The sequence below is a fragment of the Pseudophryne corroboree genome, chromosome 3 (genome assembly GCF_028390025.1).
Source record: "Pseudophryne corroboree isolate aPseCor3 chromosome 3, aPseCor3.hap2, whole genome shotgun sequence".
Taxonomy (NCBI): Eukaryota; Metazoa; Chordata; class Amphibia; order Anura; family Myobatrachidae; genus Pseudophryne; species Pseudophryne corroboree.
Window position 1 is genome coordinate 361,354,639 of NC_086446.1, and position 22,164 is coordinate 361,376,802.

General features: G+C 44.9%; 1 protein-coding gene and 1 long non-coding RNA gene across 3 annotated transcripts in view; both read right to left on the minus strand.

Moving 5' to 3' along the window:
* Positions 1-2,107, minus strand: part of LOC135055599 (trafficking kinesin-binding protein 1-like) — a 90,929-nt gene extending 88,822 nt beyond the window's left edge. For both annotated transcript variants that reach the window (XM_063959834.1, XM_063959835.1), the window contains exon 1: positions 1,922-2,107. In XM_063959834.1, coding sequence (XP_063815904.1) covers positions 1,922-2,027 — 106 coding nt within the window. In that variant the 5' untranslated portion in view covers positions 2,028-2,107. The remainder of the gene's footprint in view (positions 1-1,921) is intronic.
* Positions 2,108-5,663: 3,556 nt separating this feature from the next.
* Positions 5,664-22,164, minus strand: part of LOC135055600 (uncharacterized) — a 96,947-nt gene continuing 80,446 nt past the window's right edge. Inside the window, exon 4 of the long non-coding RNA XR_010243782.1 lies at positions 5,664-5,754. This is a non-coding gene — a long non-coding RNA (uncharacterized LOC135055600). The remainder of the gene's footprint in view (positions 5,755-22,164) is intronic.

Consider the following 22,164-nt stretch of genomic DNA (forward strand, 5'->3'; position numbering starts at 1 on the left):
ACTTGAAACCAGCCGCCGGTTCGACAGCCAATCAGAGCTCGCGGACCGGCAGCAGCGGCTTCTGATTGGCTGCCGGTCCGCGAGCTCTGATTGACTCACGAACACCCGACAGCCGCGCTCTCCTCCCTGTTCTGACAGCTGAGACACGCTGCCGCCGGACTGAGCGGCAGCGTGTCTCACTGACACAAGCTGGTGGGCCGGACCAAACGGCTTTGCGGGCCTTATACGGCCCGTGGGCCGGAGGTTCCCCACCCCTGCTTTACAGGCAGCATAGGACCATTTATACAGGATACATTACTTAGAATGTGCCTGACATACCATTACCTGTCCCCTCCCAAACATCCCCTTCATTCTGTTGCTCATCCTCATTTTCCACACATCTCCCTAAACATAGAGCCCAGGTAGACCTAAATGTAGGTAGGTTCCCATTTCCTCCCTTGCTTACCCCTATCTGTATTCCTCCTCCTGCCCCCCCATATATGTTCCATCTTCTGACTGTGTCTTTGCTCACATTTTGTGTGTCTGTCACCATCTTTGTGGCAGTATCCAACCTGTATGTGCACCTCTCTGTCTCCCAATCTGGGCCTCTCGGTCTCCCACTTTTTGTGTAGATCCCTCTACTTTCTCTCCAATCTGCTCCCACCACCCACTATTCACTTGTACCACATCTTCTAAACCCATGTGCCCCAACCCCCCCTTTCATGGTTTTCTTTCCTGTTCTTCTGCTTGATGTGATAGGCAAAACCAGTTTTGGTGGTTTAATGTGGTCTCAGGTTCTTCTTGAGTATTCCATAATCCAGGGTTAACATATCCGAGGGCTTAGTATCAATTTGTAAAAACAAAATAATTATAAAAACGGAAAAAAATAAAATAAAATTCTTTTTAGTAGGAATTCATGATTGATGAATCAGTCTCCGGATTAGTTGCAGCACTTGTGGGCTCACTTGATATAGGGGCTAATTCAGTAAGGATAGCAAATTCAGCTAATCAGCAGAATTTGCTATCCTTTTGCTCGCATGCTGGGGGCCGCCCAGCATACTGACTGGCGCCTTCCCCCCTTTCGACAAGTAGAAATTGCGATCGTTTTGCAATTTCTGCTTGTCAGCAGAAACTAAAGACGACTCCTGCCGGCGCAGCTTAGCTGCGGCCGCAGGAGTCCCGGCACCATTTTACCTGTCACGGCGGCTGCATGTGACATAACACAGCCACCGCGCCCCCGACACGCCTCCGTTTGTCCGCCTTCGCCAACCGTTTGGCTCACCCCGCCCCTGTAACGCTCTGTCTCCTCCCTGGAAACGGAGCGTTGCCATCCCCCGCCCCGCGACTGCCTCTGCCTGATTGACAGGCAGAGGCGATCGCTTTTTCTGCAGCCCCCCCGCAGAAAGTGTGGGTACATGTGCAGGATGGGCGCTGCGCATGCGCCCGTGGGGCCAAATATTCCGGTTGGAGCGCGATTAGCCCCATAATGTAGTATACCTGAAAGTTAGGCTACAACAGGTTTTTTTTTTTTTTGTGATGCCCCCCATAACAGGCATGCAAATCTATCAACTGGGAGCACCATGCATCAGCAGTGGCAGTATTCTAGTAAGGAGCTCAGAAAGCCACATAACTGAGCATGGGAGCTGACACTACAAGAAACATTGCTCTTGAACACTTTAGTGATTACAAGTAAATTTAAACTGACTTTTGCATATGATATTGAGTACTATATTTTGTAAAGTTATAAGAAGGTATTTCTGAACTTACGCCTCATGCACATTTGTAGCAGTATATTAGATACTGTTGTACTGCAAGTACTGCTGGCATGTACAGTATGTTTGTAGTTGTGGTTGAAATGAAGAGCAACATGACATCTACCAATCAATAATTAAAAAGTAATTATGGACAACATGGTGTCTTGTGGACACCACAGCTAACTCACGGAAATACTTTAGGGTCTCCTCTATCTGTTCTGGGGTGAGGCGAAGAGGAACGTCTGGGGGCAGCAGAGGAGTGTGCAGCCAGTCATCATGTTTATATCCAAACATGGTGTCCGCGCGCAGGGTGTAGTGTGGGAGCTGCTCCTGCAGCAGGCTGATAATTTCCACCTCCGGGACATCCCCATTTGTGCACACATCTGAGGACAGTTTAGAAAAAAAGGGTTAATTAAAGTTTTCTCTGAAAAACAAACAAAAAAAACATACCACTCTGGTTGAATAATCAAAAATATAAAGTTAAATTAACAAAATTAACATCTCATGTCTAAAAATTATTTTTATTAGTAAGTTTTACACAGAAGATAACAACCTTTACATTCCCTGCAACTGCTGACTATTGCCCTCCTTCTCCTTTGCAACAATAGCACTATCAGCCATGCAATGTCAGTAAATAAGAGACTATTGACAGAGAATATGAAAACTGGTTCACTAACGCTTCACTGGTCAGAGGTCACCGAATACAATGCCCCTGTGACAACTCCAGACGAGCACATGCCACTGACCTGCAAGAAGATACTGACTGCTTGTCTTCATGTGAAGGAGAAGCACATGAAGGAGATTCTGGTTCTCAAGGTCAGTGTTAAGCTGGGAGTATGGCGCTTGGCTATAACGTCACAGCCAAACTCCACAATACCAGACTGAGAAGCAGAGTATATAGTACTCACCTTGGGCGTGCAAGAAGTGCTAACTAGGGAGCCACATGAGCTTGCATCCCCCTCCCCCCTTCATTGTATGCTGGATCTTGGGTTACTACTACAGAGATTCCAAACTTGCACTCAGGCCTGGTGGGTTACAGAACTTTTTTAGTACATGGATGGCATTATGTAGCAGGATACAACAAAGACTACTTTTTGTTTGGTTTTAACAGAGATCCACTACATATACAATGGCAAAATGACATTCGGATCGCTTGTGGTTTCCCTTTTTTAGTGGATACCAACCCAGGCTCTGGGGATGGAAGAGGATTTAGGTACGGTTGTTAATTATTCATAGCTCCTCATTGCTGGGAGCCGTAGTTACGTTCTGTGGTGCCTTACAAACTGAAAGCCAGCCGCCATCTTCTTCCTTCACATCCTAGTTGCATGCCGATTAGCAACTGGAGCTCTGCTGCTGAATAACCACAAGGATTATTCTATCTCTGGGAGCCCACTTCTTTTAGAGCATTCTGATTGGTGCTCATAGCTTTAAATAGCAGGGAGTGCTAAGCTTTGCTGACTAAAACAATTTCCTTGCTATCCTGTTCTGTGCATACCCGTGCCGTGTCTGCTGGTATCCGGTTGATAGATACACACCTGTGTCTGCTATAACTTCTTGGCTTCATTTCTGTATTCTACTTGTCAGACCTGAACTACATAAATGGGTTTGCTCAGTCTGCTGTTGTCCTGATCTCGTTCCCGTTACTGGAAGTCCAATGCATATCCTGAACTTGGCCTTGGACATCTGTTGTCAGCCCTGATCTGTCTAAGTTTATGGAGGTACACTTATTTGTTGCATTGCATTACCTTTGGCTAGTCTACATATTCCTGCCCTAGCTGCCACTTAGATAGGTCCCTATACTCTGAGCCTGAAGTCATGAGAGCATCACAGTACCAGCGAGTATGACAAGTTCTATGGGAATGGTGGTTTAATGAAGATGAAAACCTCTAAATGTCTGGTTTTAGGGATTACTTGAGGAGGTAGTGTAAGCCATAGCACCTTTGCGCCAAACTTAAGATGGGTACACACTAGACAATGTGCAAATGACACGATGGTCGTCCAGATTTCCAGAACAAACTACAGTATATAGAGGGTCATTCCGAGTTGTTCGCTCGTTGCCGATTTTCGCTGTATTGCGATTAGTCGCTTACTGCGCATTCGCAAGGTTCGCAGAGCGCATGCGCTTAGTTATTTTACACAAAAGTTAGGTATTTTACTCACGGCATAACAAGGTTTTTTCATCGTTCTGGTGATCGTACTGTGATTGACAGGAAGTGGGTGTTTCTGGGCGGAAACTTGCCGTTTTCTGGGCGTGTGCGAAAAAACGCTGGCGTTTCTGGGAAAAACGCGGGAGTGTCTGAAGAAACGGGGGAGTGTCTGGGCGAACGCTGGGTGTGTTTGTGACGTCAAACCAGGAACGAAACTGACTGAACTGATCGCAATGGCTGAGTAAGTCTCGAGCTACTCAGAAACTGCTAAGAAATTTCTATTCGCAATTCTGCTAATCTTTCGTTCGCAATTTTAATATGCTAAGATTCACTCCCAGTAGGCGGCGGCTTAGCGTGTGCAAAGCTGCTAAAAGCAGCTTGCGAGCGAACAACTCGGAATGACCCCCAATATACTGTAAATGCTCACTGTCCTTAAAACAATAGGAGAAAAGCCTGTGATTCCAGTAAATTTGAAAGGCATCTACGGGACCAGAATACAGCGTGTGGTCATAGACTATGTGATGAATAAAGGGAACATTGCCCTCTATTGTTCACTAATGATATGGCTAGCAAAGAGCTCCAGACCTACAACAATAAAATATTAAAGTTTACAGCACACTTGCCTTCTTCTGAAAAAGTATTTCAGGGTGATGTGAAAGTAACACCTATCAGTACGGACGTATACTGCTACATCTGAGAGGCGTGTCATAAATAAATAAATGAGCCCCAAAGTTATTTGTTGAAGAAAAGACAATGATATTTTGCAGGATTTGTTCATGTATTGTGTTTTACAGGAGGTTCCTTATACTGTAAGTTGACACCAATGCAGGGTAATGGCACTGATGAGCCCATGTGAATGTAGGGATTCGGTATGAAGATCAACACTGTCTAGGTCGACAATGTTTAGGTCGACCACTATAGGTCGACAGTCACTAGGTCGACAGGGTCTGAAGGTCGACAGGGTTTCTAGGTCGACAGGTCAAAATGTCGACATGAGTTTTTCAAAAGATTTTCCTTTTTTTTTTTTTTACTTTTTCATATTTAACGATCCACGTGGACTACGATTGGAACGGTAATCTGTGCCGAGCGAAGCGAGGCACCTTGCCCCATGCGAGGGGACATGGTGCACTAATTGGGCTTTCCGGTCACTGTATGGAGAAAAAAAAAAAAAAAAAAAACCGAAAAACTCATGTCGACCTTTTGACCTGTTGACCAAGCACATGTCGACCTAGTGACTGTCGACATATAGTGGTTGACTTAAACATTGTCGACATAGACACTGTCGGTTTGATGATCCACACTCGTGAATGTATACATCTCCGATTTCTTTCCCCCCCCTAAGAATGTAACAGCTGCATAATGTGGATAAGGTACAACAATCAGGGAGATTGATGGACTATTCAGGGATCAGGGAGATTGCTGCTATTTCAGGGAGTCTCCTGCATAATTAGGGAGGTTAGCAAACTATGGTTTACAGCACTGTTGGTAGGGGTAATGCCAGCACCAAGAACTACCCTTTTTCGTTGTTAAGACTTTTTGGCAGTAATGGTGTTGGCATAATAGCATCCAGTATCAGGTAGCCACAGGGTTTCTCACCTGTGATTGTAGATGCATCTTTGACATAATGGTTGCTTTCCACTGATGTTATTGGAGTTTCATTGTACTGTGGTGTAGGTTTGATTGCAGTCGCTTGGTGTCCACTGGGGAACACTGGGGGATATGTGGCAGCCTCCTCACAGAATTCGGAGGGGTCCAGCTTGGCAGGAGTCAGCGGGGAAAGCAGGCTGCCATGCACCGGAGAGCTGAGGAATCCGAGCTCCGGTAGGCAAAACAGATATCCAGGCCTCTCTTCAGCTAAGCTACTGCAGGCAGCACTAAAGTGAAAACAGAGAAGACACTCAAAAATACATTTAACTTGTGAGTATAGCCACTTATACAGATTCCAGCACATATTAGACTTTTGTTTAAAAATAAGAATACCCTGTATATACATTGTTTTCTATTGAATTCCCTAAAGTATATATTTGAAGAAGATTCCCTACTGAGGTAGTGAATAATTTTCCCATTAAAGAGCACATTGATCAAAGTAAACTCAATTAACACAGTATTTCAAACCACTTCTACTTTTATTTTACTGCAAAACACCATAGACAGGACTTGCCAATACCATTTATTAATTATTATTATTATTACTATCATTAATAATAAAATTGTTATTTTCGTTTGAGTAGAGATACCGTAATAGCATCAATGATGAAAACAACAATGGGATTGATCAAATCCACAAAGAAATATGGCAATAACCCTAAACTGGATGTATTGATCACAATAGATGCTGTATATGCTCAGGCAATTCCAAAACAGACTAGCACAAATACAGTATCATTAAGATCCAAGGAAAGCACCACACCATCCAGGAAGAAAACCACATTTATTTATCAAACCAAACAGAACGGAGAGTTGCATTTGAACTGACCTACTGTATATATTGGGTGATTAATCCCTATACATTATATACATCCAGACAGTGTCGGACTGGAGCATCAAGGGCCCACCGTGGGAATGCAGTGGCAGGGGCCCATGTTTAGGGGTGTGGTGAACCGCCGCAGAGGTTTGGTAATCCATTAGAGAGTGCATGGTCTGGGCCCTTTGATAAATATATATTGTCAATAAATGCTAATAGTGCATGCATGATAATGTACCAGATTAATAACAGGAGTGCACTGTAGAGAATACACCACAGTCCTGTGCAGTGTAAGGTAACATATGTATAATTTATGTACACAGTCTGGAACCTGATTCCTAGAGGAAGAGGAGGAAGACTCCCAAGCAATGGGGTCCACCAGGGGTTTCCCCTGTACCCCTGTGGGCCAGTCAAACCCTGCATCCAGAACAATCTTTATGTTCCAGATGGGTTGGAGCTGAAATGCCAGCGGTCGGGATGCATACCAACCGCAGCATTCCACTGCTTAGAATCTCGATAAGGGGTTGGGTAAGCATGCTACCGCTCACCCCCTAACCCTCGTTTACTGTAGCCTAAACCTAACCCTCCCTCCCCTGCAGCCTAACCCCAAATCTGCCCAGGAGTGCCAAAACCTAAACCCCCTCTCCCCGCAGCCTAAATCTAACCCCACCTTCCCACAGCCTAACCCTAACCTTCCCTCTGCAGCCTAAACCTATGCCAGTGGAGAAGTTGCCCATGGCAACCAATCAGCATCAACGTAACATTTATAATTTGCAAACTATAAACATATACAGGGCAGCTGATTGGTTGCCGTGGGCAACTACTCCACTGGCTCACTTCTCCACTTTTATCACTGCTTAGTACATGTACCCTTAAGTTCTGTTATGCTTCATGTACAGGCTCAGTCGTACACAGATATACAAGTGTCACATATCAAATTAATCAGCACACGCTCCTATTGGGTTGCGACAAACACATTCTATGCCAAAAAAACACTCACAACGCTAGTTGCACGGGACTTGTCAGCTCACTCCTGCCAGGCATCTCCCACTATGTGGCATATTGAGGCTAGACACATCTGTATGTGCACCTTAAATAATGGATGTACAGTATATTGCATTATTTAAGCCGAAGTTAGAAGACCGAAAAGGTAAAATTCCCATTCATTTGCTTTAAGGTTTGTTGATCTCCCGGTAATTTTAAGAATTAGAATATTAATGTTGGAAATTCAGCTTAGTACTCACTATGGGACAGATGTGCTAAACCTTGGGGAGTGATAAAGTGAAGAGAGATTTAGGGGTCTAATTACTAAGCCTTGGATGGAGATAAAGTGGACAGAGATAAAGTACCAGCAAATGAGCTCCTAAGTGCGGTACATCGAGATATCATAATATTGGTAAGTATAGGGCTGACTTCACATACGCTGGGATGGGCACAGATGGGATAGTTGATAACACGTGGGCTACACAGCAAAAACTCAAAACAGTTTGAAAAAGAGCCGCCCGCACCTTCTCCTCTGCATGCAGCGATCCACCTCAGCTGGACAGCCTGATATCTCTGCCCAGCCTCAGCTCCATGCAGCCCTCTTGCTTGGGGCACTTCTGATTAGCCAGGTGTCAGTAAAGGGGCGGTAAGAAGAACGTAGTCTTCAATGCTTTTATCACCTCAGCAGACTGAGATAACAAAAGAAAATGTAAGATGCAATCCAGAAAGCGGATACTACTGTATGGGGAAACAATCCTGATATGGAGCTGGGGTACCGCAGGAGAAATCCGTAACTTCTCCGCAGAAACCCTCTTTCTGAATGCAACAAAGCAGTGTAGCCCTGTTTTCTGTAGTGCTTCGTGAAACAGGGCTTTTCCCTGCTACATGAATAGACCCTGGTGATTGAAAAATGACAGGAGTGGATTGGTCAGATGATCTCCAAGTGCAGCCCGTCCATAAAGTGTGAACAGGAAATGGGTCGCATCGACACCGCACAGCGACCCAGGTTGAAGCCATATTCAACCCTGGCCGCTCGACCCGGGATATTTTCCCTGGGCCCTTTCAGACCGCACAGCAACCCGGGTTACTGCGTACTCATGTGCATTAACCCAGGTTACAAGCTGGCGGTCTGAAAGGTGTATAAGTCAGTCATTCGCATGGCCAATTTGGTGGCCTTAGATCAAACTGTGAGGGTGAGTAGTAGAAGATGGTTATGTTGAGATAACTGAGCACATACTGCCGCCACTGGAACATACCACCAGAGGGGTTATCGCTGGCAGTCACTGCTATGGTCTACAGGTAAAGAACAAAAGACCTATCCCTGGCAAGAGTGGGAATATGACCCAAGTGGTTTCGGAAACCTAGACAAAACCAGCACAACATTTCTGTTGAAAAATGCTTAGAAGATGATGGATCCAGCATTTCTTCTGCTGTAAATGAAATGAGTGATGCTTATTACAACCCTATCATCGAGGAATTCTTTTTACACAAGTATGGTTTTGTTTATTGCTAATGTACTGTAAGTGGTCAGCAGTGAGCTCCAGAGGTGTGTCTGCAGAGAATGTTTAAATATATTTTTCTTCGCTAAGGATCAATCCAATTAGAGGCGAGTTTGTTCCAGAATGCATGCACCCGAGAAACACGAGATCCAATAAGAAATGGCAATTTGCGGCAGTCACAGTGAAGTTGCATGACTTTTCTACAAAATGCAACCTGGGGGAAGTGAATGAAAAGTGAGGAAACCATCCTGGAACCCCAAAAAATTACAAATGAGCAGGACCATATAGAAGGCTAATAGTGACCATAAGGAAAGTACTGGCGGTTTTTAAAAGGTGTCAAATTGATGATTTTTATTAATAGTTAAAAATTAAAGTCTTCTCAACATTTTGGGGTACAGAAAAATATCTGTATAGTATTTTGTGTGTGTTTACTTTTTATACAAATTTGTAAAGACATTCACCTGAAAACGGGCATGTATTTATTGGCCAAATTATTATTTATTATTATTTATTACCAGTTATTTATATAGCGCACACATATTCCGCAGCACTTTACAGAGAATACTTGACCATTCACATCAGTCCCTGCCCCAGAGGAGCTTATAATCTATATTCCCTACCACATGTACACACACACACACACACACACACACACACACACACACATTCACCCTAGGGTTAATTTTGTAGGGAGCCAATTAATCTACCAGTATATTTTTGGATTTTGGGAGGAAAACGGAGTACCCGGAGGAAACCCACGCAAGTACAGGGAGAATATGCAAACTCCACACAGTTAGAGCCATGGTGGGAATCGAACCTATGACCTTAGTGCTGTGAGGCAGTTATGCTAACTATTACACCAACCGTACTGCCCAAATTATGCTATTTAAACCCTTGAAGTGCATGATTATTCATTGGGTGGGGTGTAGCAGAGGTTTTGGTAATAAAGATGTTACGTATCTTTACATTTGCTCAGTGGAGTGCACACAAAAATACGCAAATTTCATGTTGAAAAATAGGATTTTAATACCTACTGGTAAATCCTTTTCTCTTAGTCCGTAGAGGATCCTGGGTTCCAAAAGGACCATGGGGTATAGACGGGATCCGCAGGAGACATGGGCACACTATAAGACTTTGAATGGGTGTGAACTGGCTCCTCCCTCTATGCCCCTCCTCCAGACTTCAGTTAGAAATCTGTGCCCAGAGAGACGGACATTTTGAGGAAAGAATTTATAGTTTAAACACGGTGAGTGTCATACCAGCTCACGGTACAAAAATATATCCCCAGCGCAAGCTAGAGCGAATGGAAACAATATCACAATAAATGGTATATATTTTCTTTATTTTAAAAAGGTAAGTATTGCAAAACTGGCATTTGGTCAAAGGTCTTTATATCTCTAAATAAGTTTGGCTTAAATAAATAAAATTGTACTTGTAAAGTGTACGGGAAAAGTACTTAGCCTATTACCGGTAAACGTACAAACAAATGACACACAACAAAAAGCATAAAAACATATAATGAAATAATGCCCGAAATGGGTATATATGAAGGCTTTGTTCCTAAATTTCTGTATCCGGATAGAAGGTATAACACCTGTAGTAGAAGATCAGGTGCTTATATACACAGGGGGTGCACAAATCTGCGGCTTACTCCCTCTGGTTCCAAAATCACTTCTATAATGTAGCTGCTTATATTTTGTGCGGCCAATGGAAGATCAGGATAAGTAAGTCACTATTATCTCTGAGTCCATAAATACAGAAAGCAGGCTCCCCAGGTGTTAATGTCCCATGCAGATACAGGTCTTCCAAATAGGTCCCCTGGTGTCCAGTGCTCCCACTGACGAGTGAATCCGGAGTCCGCCGGCGGATAGATGGTCATCTGCAATCCTGAAGAAGCCTTGTTGGTAAGGTGAAACGCGTAGATCCCAGATCGAATCGATCCCGCACACTGCCGTTCAGCGCTAGGCGTGACGGGATATCCGCCGGCGGACTCCGAAGTGATTTTGGAACCAGAGGGAGTAAGCCGCAGATTTGTGCACCCCCTGTGTATATAAGCACCTGATCTTCTACTACAGGTGTTATACCTTCTATCCGGATACAGAAATTTAGGAACAAAGCCTTCATATATACCCATTTCGGGCATTATTTCATTATATGTTTTTAGGTTTTTTGTTGTGTGTCATTTGTTTGTACGTTTACCGGTAATAGGCTAAGTACTTTTCCCGTACACTTTACAAGTACAATTTTATTTATTTAAGCCAAACTTATTTAGAGATATAAAGACCTTTGACCAAATGCCAGTTTTGCAATACTTACCTTTTTAAAATAAAGAAAATATATACCATTTATTGTGATATTGTTTCCATTCGCTCTAGCTTGTGCTGGGGATATATTTTTGTACCTTGTGTTTATAGAGTGGGACTAGGTAGTGATTCCACATCTCCCTACAGCAGCATTTTAGATATAGCGAATTATAGAATTCTCCATTAGCGCAGTGCCACACCCCCCAATTTGTTCATACCAGCTCACACCTCGAACATGCCGCAGAACGTGGCATTCAATTCAACACCAGCTGACGACATGGAAAAACCATACAGCAATATGCTGACCGAAAACGTAACACAACCTGTGTGTACCATGACCGATAATCACATATCGCATGTCATGGCATGAATAACCGCAGCCACAGACTTGACTGCAAATAAACACCACATGAGTGTAACGACAACCAATAGCTGCAGATACAGTACGCACTGGGACGGGCGCCCAGCATCCTCTACGGACTAAGAGAAAAGGATTTACCGGTAGGTATTAAAATCCTATTTTCTCATACGTCCTAGAGGATGCTGGGGTTCCAAAAGGACCATAGGGTTTATACCAAAGCTCCAGACCGGGCGGGAGAGTACGGACAACTCTGCAGCACCGATTGAGCAAACCTGAGGTCCTCAGCAGTCAGGGTATCAAACTTGTAGAACTTAGGAAAAGTGTTTGAACCCGACCAAGTAGCTGCTCGGCAAAGTTGAAACGCCAAGATTCCCCGGGCATCTGCCCCAAGAAGAGCCCACCTTCCTGGTAGAATGGGCCTTCCCCGACTTCGGTACTGGCCAGCCAGCCGTAGAATGAGCATGCAGAATCGTATCACAGATCCAGCATGTAACAGTCTGCTTAGAAGCAGGGGCCCCACAATTGTTGAGAGCATACAGGATAAACAGAGCATCAGTTTCCCCAATCTGAGCCGTTCTGGCGACATAAATACTCAAAGCTCTGACTACATCAAGAGACTTCGAATCAGCCAAGGCTTAAGTAGCCCTAGGCACCACAATAGGCTGGTTCCTGTGAAACGCAGAAACCACATTAGGCAGAAATTGTTGCCAATTTCTCAATTCCGCTCTATCCACAAGGAAGATCAAAGAGGGCTCTTGTGAGACAAAGCCGCCAATTCCGACACCCGCCTTGCGGACGCCAATGCCAATAGCATGACCACTTTCCAAGTGAGAAATTTTTACCTTCCGTAAAGGTTCCAACCAGTGTGACATAAGAAACTGCAACACCCCAGTAAGGTTCCATGGTGCCACAAATGGAGGTTGGATGTGCAGCACTCCTTTCACGAAAGTCCGAACTTCTGGAAAGGTGGCCCATTCTTTTTTTTAAAGAAAATTGATAAGGCCGAAACTTGCACTTTAATGGAGCCCAACGTTAGGCCTGCATCCACACCTGCTTGCAAAAAATGGAGAAAACGACCCAGCTGAAATTCTTCCATAGGAGCCTTCTTGGATTCACACCAAGACACATACTTCCTCCAAATACGGTGGTAAAGCTTCGCCGTTACTTCTTTCCTAGCCTAAAGCAATGTGGAAATGACGTCACCGGCAATACCCTTTCGGGCTAGGATATGTAGTTCAACCGCCAAGCCGTCAAACGCAGCCCCGGTAAATCTTGGAACACGCCCTGTCCTTGCTGTAACAGGACCACTCTTAGAGGAAGAGGCCAGGGATCTTCTATGAGTAAGTCTTGAAGATCTGGATACCAAGCCCTCCTTGGCTAGACCGGAACAATGAGGATCGCCTGAACCTTTGGTTTTCTTATGGGTATCACCTTCGGAAAGAGTGAAAGTGGATGGAACACATAGACCGACTGAAACACCCAAGGTGTCACGAGGGGGTCCACTGCTATAGCTTGAGTGTCCCTTGACCTGGTACAATATCTCTGAAGTTTCTTGTTGAGGCGAAACGCCCTCACATCTAATCGAGGAATTCCCCAAAGACTTGTCACTTCTGTGAACTTCTTGATGAAGACCCCACTCTCCTGGATGGAGATCGTGTCTGCTGAGGAAATCTATTTCTCCGTTGTCTTCACCCGGAACGATGACCTCTAATAGAGCGCTTACATGCCTTTCCGCTCAACGGAAACTTTTGTGGCTTCTACCATTTCCGCTTTGCTCCTCATTCCGCCCTTGTGGCTTACTTACGCCACTGCCGTTTAGTCGTCCGACAGAATTAAGACGTGCAGAACACGAAGCAGATGTTCTGTTGTAAATAGTTCTTAATCCAAGAATGCTTATTGCAGGCAAGCTTCCCGGCTTGACCTTTCCCCTTGGAAATTCTTCCCTCGGACATGGACACCAGGATCTAATCCTGGATCCCGAACCGTCGTCCCTCTAGGAGGTGAGAACTGTGAAGCCACCACAAGAGAGATATCCTGGTCCTGGAAAATAGGAATATCTTCCGTGCATGTGCAGGTAAGACTCGGACCATATGTCCAACTGGTCCTGCAAACAACTCTGGCATTTGACCTGCTCACCGATTGGCCTTGTAGGCCGCAACCATCTTCCGCATCAACGGAAGGTATCGACGGGTTTACACTGTTGCAAACCTGATCCGACTCTGGATCATCAGATCTCTTTCCACAGGAAAAAACAAACTCTTAACTGATCAGTATCTAAACTTATTCCCAACTCCGACCTCCTGCGTCGTTGGGATCAACAGCGATTCTTTGTGTTGAAGAACTGTCAGAGAAACAACGAATTGTACCATTTGTTCCTTGACCTCGCCGCAGTCAGGAGAGCGTCCCAGTACAGAAAAATAATGGCTCTTACTATAGAAGGAAACCATCATACCACCCTCACTCTGGTGAAATGACAATCCTGAATAGCAAAAACAGGTAAGCTTAATGCGGATGACACCGCATTTAAACCCTCTTTCTTCTTTTACAGGTCGGAAATCCCTGCCCTGAGAGATTCCAACTTGTAGTTCAACTTCTTAAGAAAAAATCTTTTTGGGATTGTTCTGACCGAGCTGTCCGGTCTCAGAAGCACGAAAAAGCCTGAATAACAGCTTATTCCCTTTTTTTTTGTATGACAGCGACAGCAGGACAATGTCCTGATCCTGAACCAACCCTTGTATGGCGTCGCATACTACCTCCCCGTCCAGAGGAAAATCGGCAAGATCTATTCTAAAAATCAGCGAGGGGAATCATCTGGAAACTCGAGTATGTCCCACTATGGACTGTATTCTTAACTCACTGGGGTATATTTACTAAGGTCCCGATTTTGACAGAGATGCCGTTTTTTCTTCAAAGTGTCATCTCGGTAATTTACTAAGCAAAAATCACGGCAGTGATGAGGGCATTCGTAATATTTTGGAAGTCCTTGGAAAAAATCACGAATCAATACACCATCGGTCAAATACGCCTGCAATTTGGTAGAAATCGGTCATTTACTAAAAAGTGCAAAACACAAACACTCCTGACAATAGCCAAACACTGCCGTGCTAAAATACAAATCGTGAAAAAGTGCTAAAAAAAAACAGACCTGCTTTTTTATCCCGTGTTTGTATAGGCATGCACGGATCCATGAGATCCGTGCATGTTTATCAGTGGGAAGGGGTGGGAAATGTTGTAATTTTTCACAAAAAAAAATGCGTGGGGTCCCCCCTCCTAAACCAAACCAGCCTCGGGCTCTTTGAGCCGGCCCTGGTTGCAAAGATATGGGAAAAAAATTGACAGGGGTTCCCCCATATTTAAGCAACCAGCACCGGGCTCTGCGCCTGGTCCTGGTTCCAAAAATACGGGGGACAAAAAGCGTAGGGGTCCCCCGTATTTTTGAAACCAGCACCGGGCACCACTGGCTGGACAGATAATGCCACAGCCGGGGGTCACTTTTATACAGTGCCTTGCGGCCGTGGCATCAAATATCCAACTAGTCACCCCTGGTCGGGGTACCCTGGGGGAGTGGGGACCCCTTCAATCAAGGCCCCCCCCCCCCCCCCCCCCAGCCACCCAAGGGCCAGGGGTGAAGCCCGAGGCTGTCCCCCCCATCCAATGGGCTGCGGATGGGGGGCTGATAGCCTTTGTGAAAAGTGTTTGATATTGTTTTTAGTAGCAGTACTACAAGGCCCAGCAAGCCTCCCCCGCAAGCTGGTACTTGGAGAACCACAAGTACCAGCATGCGGCGGAAAAACGGGCCCGCTGGTACCTGTAGTACAACTACTAAAAAAATACCCCAATAAAGACATCACACACACACCTTGAAAGTATAACTTTAATACATACATGCACACCAACATACATACATACTTACCTATGTTCCCACGCAGGTCGGTCCTCTTCTCCAGTAGAATCCATGGTGTACCTGTAGAAAAAATTATACTCACATAATCCATGGTTGAAGGCTCCTCTGCTTGTAATCCTTTTGTAATCCACGTACTTGAAAAAATAAAAAAAACGGATACCCGACCACGAACTGAAAGGGGACCCATGTTTTCACATGGGACCCCTTTCCCCGAATGCCAGAAACCCACTCTGACTGATGTCTAAGTGGGTTTCTTCAGCCAATCAGGGAGCGCCACGTTGTGGCACCCTCCTGATCGGCTGTGTGCTCCTGTACTGTCTGACAGGCGGCACACGGCAGTGTTACAATGTAGTGCCTATGCGCTCCATTGTAACCAATGGTGGGAACTTTGTAGTCAGCGGTTGACCGAAAGTGACCTCACCGCTGACCACAAAGTTCCCACCATTGGTTACAATGGAGCGCATAGGCGCTACATTGTAACACTGCCGTGTGCCGCCTGTCAGACAGTACAGGAGCACACAGCCAATCAGGAGGGTGCCACAACGTGGCGCTCCCTGATTGGCTGAAGAAACCCGCTTAGACATCAGTCAGAGTGGGTTTCTGGCATTCGGGGAAAGGGGTCCCATGTGAAAACATGGGTCCCCTTTCAGTTCGTGGTCGGGTATCCGTTTTTTTATTTTTTCAAGTACGTGGATTACAAAAGGATTATAAGCAGAGGAGCCTTCAACCATGGATTATGCGAGTATAATTTTTTCTACAGGTACACCATGGATTCTACTGGAGAAGAGGACCGACCTGCGTGGGAACATAGGTAAGTATGTATGTATGTATGTTGGTGTGCATGTATGTATTAAAGTTATACTTTCAAGGTGTGTGTGTGATGTCTTTATTGGGGTATTTTTTAGTAGTAGTACTACAGGTACCAGCGGGCCCGTTTTTCCGCCGCATGCTGGTACTTATGGTTCTCCAAGTACCAGCTTGCGGGGGAGGCTTGCTGGGCCTTGTAGTACTGCTACTAAAAACAATATCAAACACTTTTCACAAAGGCTATCAGCCCCCCATCCGCAGCCCATTGGATGGCTGGGGGGGGGGGGACCCCTTGATTGAAGGGGTCCCCACTCCCCCAGGGTACCCCGGCCAGGGGTGACTAGTTGGATATTTGATGCCACGGCCGCAAGGCACTGTATAAAAGTGACCCCCGGCTGTGGCATTATCTGTCCAGCTAGTGGAGCCCGGTGCTGGTTTCAAAAATACGGGGGACCCCTACGCTTTTTGTCCCCCGTATTTTTGGAACCAGGACCAGGCGCAGAGCCCGATGCTGGTTGTTTAAATATGGGGGAACCCCTGTCCATTTTTCCCCCATATTTCTGCAACCAGGATCGGCTCAAAGAGCCCGAGGCTGGTTTGCCTTAGGAGGGGGGACCCCACGCAATTTTTTTTTTACATTTAAACATTTATTTATTTTTTACAAGGTGCACAATGAAGCCCAGCACGGATCTCTCAGATCCGGCCGAGATTCATTGTATTAAAGTCGGCAGTGTTTTACAAGTCACTCACGTAAAACACTGCCAAAAAAAACGAATGACATCGACATCGGAAAACCCGAAAATGCAGAATACGGCAGCTTAGTAAATTAGTCGTAATCAATTCAAAAAGTTGCATATTTACACTTTCGATGTCATTCGTGATTGAACTTTGACCTCAAACGGGAAAATACGAATCTTAGTAAATTTACCCCACTGTGTCAAGTCCATTCCAGGACTGACTGAGGAGTATTAGACGAGGTCCCACCGGTGTGGGCTCCAGCAAGATAGACCCAGCAATCTGCGGTGGATGTGGTATCTCTCCTTCTGCGAACTTGAAAAGGCCGCAGACCTCTTACCTTTTCACCTTCAAAGAAGGGGAAAACAAAACGGTATCCAACCGGTCAAAATGACTGCATCCCACAAAAAAATGCGTCACCAACCGTTGTGAGGGAACATAGCTCAGGATGGTAGACTTACCAGTGGTATCTGCAGAGATCAACTTAACCAAGCCATCCCCAAACCAGATTATCCCTTCATAGGGAAGATACTCCAGTATTTCTCGGAGTCAGTGCATACCTCTTGTAGTCGCACGGCAGCATGCTGCAATGTTCCAGATAAGACCCAAGGAATATCCCATTTCTCCCCAGGGTAATTATATCGGATAACAAGGTAACCGACCATCTTTGAATACAAGCACACCTCCATGCGTATGTAATGCAAATATCATCAAAGCATATAATTAAAATTATAACTTAGCTTCCTGTATACAATCCTTGGTGACCGGGCCCCGTGTAGACATGCACTTTATTCTATCCACGGCGGGAGAAGAATAAACACTCGGACTCCTCGTGAGGATTCGAGACCATCTTGTCACTGCTGACCTAGAGCTTCATCAACAGAGTGACCAGCACATGAGAAGGAATAACTTTACTTCAGCATTCATAATAAATAGTAATATAAATGTACACATTTAAATACACATATATACACATACATCTATATATACACACATCTTTTATATATATATATATATATATATATAAAATCTGTCAGGAACATCAGGGTCCCTAGTGACATTTATGTGTTCTGAATGTGTATGAACATGTACTGAATGCCAATGTTGTGGATCTAATCAGGAAACCTTATGGCCGACATAGAATATAGTATTCGTGTCAACAACAGGGAGTAGTGACTGGGCAAAAAAAACATTTTTGTGACCCCGAGGGATCTGAGGGAAACATATACCTAATTTCACTAGGATGCCCCCACAAATACTATCACGTCTGTGCTCGAGCTACAGCTCACTGCAACGTACCATACATATATATATATATATATATATATATATATATATATATATATATATATATATATATATATACCTACAGGTATAGGTTTGTTTTTTTTGTTGTTTTTTTTTATATAATTTTACACCCAGTCATAATAGTTGGTGCCGACAGGGTCACCCACATACATCTGTGTTCCCTAAACAGTGCTTACTTTGGCAAAGCTTACCACTACGGACACGCTGACACTTAATCTCATGAATCAAGTACCATCTGGAGTCGGCAATGCCGACAGAGGGATACCCATATCTGTTTGTGGTAGATCACTCACACATGTCGACACACGTGTACTAAACATCCACCAACATTGCTAACATGGGCAGATTTCTGACAGGGAAACCACAGAAAACTCTAACCAACTCCTTGTACACACGCACATTATATACATATATCTATAGTGCCTCATGGTTGAACCTATATTGCACTACATAACTGTGCCCCCCTCCCTCATTTTACACTGTTAGGTGTTTAACAGTGTTTTGGCGGGCCCAGCATCTCTGTGAGGAGAAAATGGCGCTGTATAGAGTTGTGAGGGCTAAGCCACGCCCCCTTCTCGGCGCGCTTCAGCCCCGCTATCTATTTATATTTTTATACTGGCGGGGGTCCGTATACAGTGCCTATGCACTGTATACATCTTTGCCAGCCTTATATTGTGAGGTATATTGCTGCCCAGGGCGCCCCCCCCCTGCGCCCTGCACCCTTGTAGTGCCGCTTGTATGTGGGAGCAATGGCGCGCAAATGGTACCTCAGACTCTGAAGTCTTCTGCCGTCACTGAAGTCTTCTGTTTTTCTAATATTCAGCCGGATTCTTTCTTCTGGCTTTGTGAGGGAGGTGACAGCGCGGCTCCGGGAACGAGCAGCTAGGCGCACCAAGTGATCGAACCCTCTGGAGCTAATGGTGTCCAGTAGCCTAAGAAGCAGAGCCCTTAACTCAGAAGAAGTAGGTCTGCTTCTCTTCCCTCACTCCCACGATGCAGGGAGCCTGTAGCCAGCAGGTCTCCCTGAAAATAATAAACCTAACAAAGTCTTTTCAGAGAAACTCAGGAGAGCTCCCCTAGTGTGTGTCCAGTCTCCTCTGGGCACAGAGTCTAACTGAAGTCTGGAGGGAGGAGCCAGTTCACACCCATTCAAAGTCTTATAGTGTGCCCATGTCTCCTGCGGATCCCATCTATACCCCATGGTCCTTTTGGAACCCCAGCATCCTCTAGGACGTATGAGAAATTAATGTAAGTTTGCAATTGGATTGATATTTGCAGTGAGTTCACCCTTGCAGGACCCAACTCGTACCTAACTGGATCGAACCGTAAAGGTCCATACACACTAGACGACGTCGCTCTATGAGCAACTTCGTCTACTGTTTCCCCTGCCGGGCGGTCGGCAGCCGCCCGTACACACTGAGCGATATGACCACTCACATCGCTCAGTGACGTCACGCCGCCACGGTCCATGCATGCAGCTCCAGGACGACAATCCAGAACGAGCTTGCATGCACTGCAGACAGCAACGATCATTGCTTACCTGCTGGGCCGCGCATCGATTGTCGCTGGCGGCACACACACTGGCCGACAAAATGAGCGACGTCACTAAGGAAGGGGGAAAATGAGTGACTTTGCTAATTTTATCGGCAAGTGTGTATGGGCCTTAAGAGTTATGGAGCATTCTATATTCTGCTACAAATTCTGCTGCTGTTGTTAGTTATATTTGTTTGTTTTAGTTCTACTTCTCCAGCAAGTTTATTCTGTAAATTACAATATTTTGGGATTTAGTATAACAATTTAACTCTGTTGGTAGTGACTAAAATGCAAAATATAAAGAAAGATGCAGTAAACGACTCTTCTCGGAGTGTCTCAGAAGTACTGGGCGTTTTGCGACGCATAATGTGTGGACAGCTAGTAAGGACACATCTGTAACAATGAAATGTGTCACATCAAAAAGGTACAGTAAATGTAAAATCACTTTTCTGGAACAAATACAGAGCAACCTCAAGCTAGGTAAGATGCATGTGGTGGAGGGCCGGGAATCGCTATCTTGTAGGACATTTGAAGGCGAGTAGATGGAATGGGAGGCATTCAATGAACCTGTACTTAATGAAAGGCGACCATACAGTATCAGAATCACTGAACGGGACTTACAGCAGGAACGAAAGACAAAAAGCACAGGTGACATGGATAAGCTAAAAAGAGAACAAGGAGGAGAGAGGGTCCTACACTTGAGAGCTCAGATACTAAGGAGAGGGGTTAACAGAGGGTAAAACAGGAAGAAAGGTAAGTTAAGAAGAGGCAAGGTAGGCCTTAAGATTAAGATGTGTAGCAAAATAAGAAAAATGGATTTGGCGAGAGAATGCGTATGTAGCCTATGGGCTACAGATCGCGGGAAGAAGTTCCGACTGGCTTCCCCGGAAACCCTCTGCCGGAAATGCCTCAGAGCATTGTGACCGCACATGTGCAGGACCCCCAGCAGCCCGCAGAGCACATCGCAGGGATAGACCCTGTCCCTGCGGGTGCCGGGTGATACATTCACAATCCTCGGCGGTAAGATCCTGTCCAGATTGCATTTAATATGTTATCGTTGATAAATGAGCCCCTTAGTGGTCAATTAACTGTAGGGCTAACCTTCTATACAACCGCTAACATGAACATCCTTCTTGGTCCTTTAAAAATTAAGCATCTCTCTTTTTCTTTTTCATATACAAACACAAAAACAAATCGTTCACACATCCATGTTTGAAATGTTGTCCTGATGTTTTCATTACTGTTTACAGCAGGCCTGGCCAAAGTGTGGCTCTCCAGATGTTGTGAAACTACACATCCCAGCATGCCCTGCCCCACAATTTCAGAATTCCCTAATAGCAAAACTGTGACAAGGCAGGATGGGACTTGTAGCTTTACAAAAGCTGGAGAGTTACAGGTTGGCCAGGCCTGCTTTACAGCATAAATGCAGAACTGGCAGAATAGTCACACTGCCTTACACAAGGTACAATAATAGTTCAGATTAGTCTCCCTTTGCGCTCCACCTGAATGCAAGCAGGTGGCTGGAAAACAGAAGGAGCACCCACTTCCAACAAATGTATACTGAATTTAAAAAAATGGTAACCAGTCAGTGTATGTCGTTTAGCCCGCCAGCCGTCCTGACATCCAATCGGGATCCGTGAGAGGAAGGGAGAAGTGGGGTGATTACTGCTGCAGAGGTTTGTCAGCACCTATCTCTCCAATAGGACCCGGCTGATTTGAGACCATTGAACTATCTGTAGGCTGGCATGTGTAATTGTTTTTATATATTTTTTATTGCCCCCTGAAACACTGCTGTAAGAATCAGGTTTTTTTTTAAATAAAATATTTTTTTTTTTTATCAACTGCTCTTCTTATCTGAGAGGGGTGTAAAGAAACCATGATGTGCACGCGAGACTGAAATTTGATGCAAGTCTTTTTCGAATTGTGTAGCTGCAGTAGAAAAGTTTAAAGAAACCATTACGTGCATGCGGGACTGAACTAATATGTAAGTTTGTCTCTATTAATATCTCTGTGCAAGATTCAGAATTATGCTAATCGGTTTGTGAGACCGTTATAATTTACCTGGAAGCGCAAGAGGCTGGTTACCATTTTTTTTATTCAGTCACACTGCCTTACCACTATGCATACATGAGATGGCAGCAGAGCAGCATTCTAATTCTGTATTACAGTTCTTTACCCAAGCGATACATTCTGAATGCGCATACAGTATCGATAAGAGAACGGGTAATAACGTATAGGTTTGTACTGTACAAGCACTCATTGCTGTAGAATTAGAAGAAAGTATTTATCTCTAAAAATACTAGTACTAAATTTGTACATTTCTCCTTTACCTATTTGCTGTAAAGTTGACACTGACACAGGAGGGGCAGATGTATTAAGCCTGGAG